General features: G+C 40.7%; 1 protein-coding gene across 3 annotated transcripts; it reads right to left on the minus strand.

The window, feature by feature from the left end:
* LOC118748276 (serine/threonine-protein phosphatase 4 catalytic subunit) lies at positions 1-1,480 on the minus strand (the record flags this gene model as incomplete). 3 transcript variants are annotated; one of them, XM_036482649.1, is given in 3 exon segments in its annotated part: positions 1-623; positions 999-1,313; positions 1,400-1,480. In XM_036482649.1, a coding segment is annotated over 1 exon segment (341 nt), but the record flags the coding sequence as incomplete, so codon positions are not given.
* Between the last annotated feature and the right edge of the window lie 85 nt (positions 1,481-1,565).

The raw sequence follows: 1,565 nt of genomic DNA on the forward strand, positions 1-1,565 counted from the left end.
TTGCCGCGTATCAAGGTGATGCGATCTGGGTAGCGGACTTTGAGTGCCAGCAACAGCAGAAATGTTTCCACACTGTAGTAGCCACGATCCACGAAATCGCCCATGAATAGATAGTTCTTTTCGGGCACATCGCCACCAACTTTAAACAATTCTTTTAAGTCATAGAACTGACCGTGGATATCCCCACAAACTGTAACGGGTGAGTCGACGCGCTGCACATTCCCTTCCTCCACGAGAATTTCACGCGCTTTCGCACAGAGCGCCTTTACTTCATTTTCTCTAATGATTTCACAGCGTTTCAACTGCTCGATCTGGCGATCCAAGTCGCTGTAGTCGGTCATGCTATGGGTTCCGGAGCCGGAATTGATGTTATCTGACGCTGATGCAGCTTCTGCGCTGTCAGAGCTGAAGCTATAACCGCAGTTGCTGCTGCTACTTCTGCTCACGGGGGAGGAGTGTTCGAAGTTGCGTGCAGTTTTGATGGTGATTTTGCTGGCGGTTCTATATAGTACATACAAAGAGTAGGAAACGGATAGGAATGGGGCAGACGCTCAATGTTGTGCAGCAGTCATGCGTTCGTTGGAGGAACGGCAGCACAGATGCTGGTCCTAATTTGGCAACTTCTACAAAGAAAAATCTTTTAGAGGTAGTTAAGTTATCAAGGCAAAGTGAAAGTAAAAATGAATTACACAACAAAAGAAACTGGAGAAATGCATTGGCTACCTGGCGTGCGTCTTTCACCCCCTCTATAGATATGTCAGTATTTTTTCTGGATCATATCATTTTCATTGCGCAGACGGCTATTAGCAAGTACATATATATGTACATTCTACTTGATTCAGTTGCGTGAGGTATAACGTTAGCGAAAGATGGTATTAGCAAAATTACATCTAAATTTTACAACTACTAGGCACATCGTACTTAACGCCGACCTCGAAAGCAACATAAGTCCGTGAGCCCATTTTGTGTGTTTTTCTCAAGTTGCACTTACCACTTACCTCTTTTATTATATTTTGCGGCTATTGTTTCACGTTTTTCACCAAATTTGCTTTACAGAATGTAAAGTTTCTCATCTGCTTGCTCCCTCCACTGAAAATGCAACCACCGCAGTTCAATTTTCCAAAAGTTTTAAGCAATTTTCTGTTTTTTAATACTCCTAGATGTTTTTTAATTGCAAATGTACCAAAATTACTTAAAGTTGCTGTCCACAAAGAAGAAAAATCACCGCGCTTGTTGGCTTCATTCGCTAACAAAGGTGTAGCCAGATTACAAGGAATGCTTGGTGCTTATACAGCGTTGATTTTGAGCTAATCCTAAGTTTTGTGGTAATAAATTAGTTCGCTGAAACTAGTAAAATATAGAAATTTGATGCACTTTATTATTTTACTATCAAACTCACCAATTATGGTCTCGTTACAGGAAATTGAAATTATTTTTAAAAGCAAACAAAGGGTATGGCAGCCCAGATTTTCGTTTTGCTTTGTTCGCTTTCATCTTTTTCGATGTCGAAATTTTTTTTCGAACTCCTTTAAATTCAATGCTACCACCTTATTCAAGGCGAATTA

The sequence above is a fragment of the Rhagoletis pomonella genome, unplaced genomic scaffold (assembly GCF_013731165.1).
Source record: "Rhagoletis pomonella isolate Grant_MI unplaced genomic scaffold, Rhpom_1.0 Rhpom_scaffold_00013, whole genome shotgun sequence".
Lineage (NCBI taxonomy): Eukaryota > Metazoa > Arthropoda > Insecta > Diptera > Tephritidae > Rhagoletis > Rhagoletis pomonella.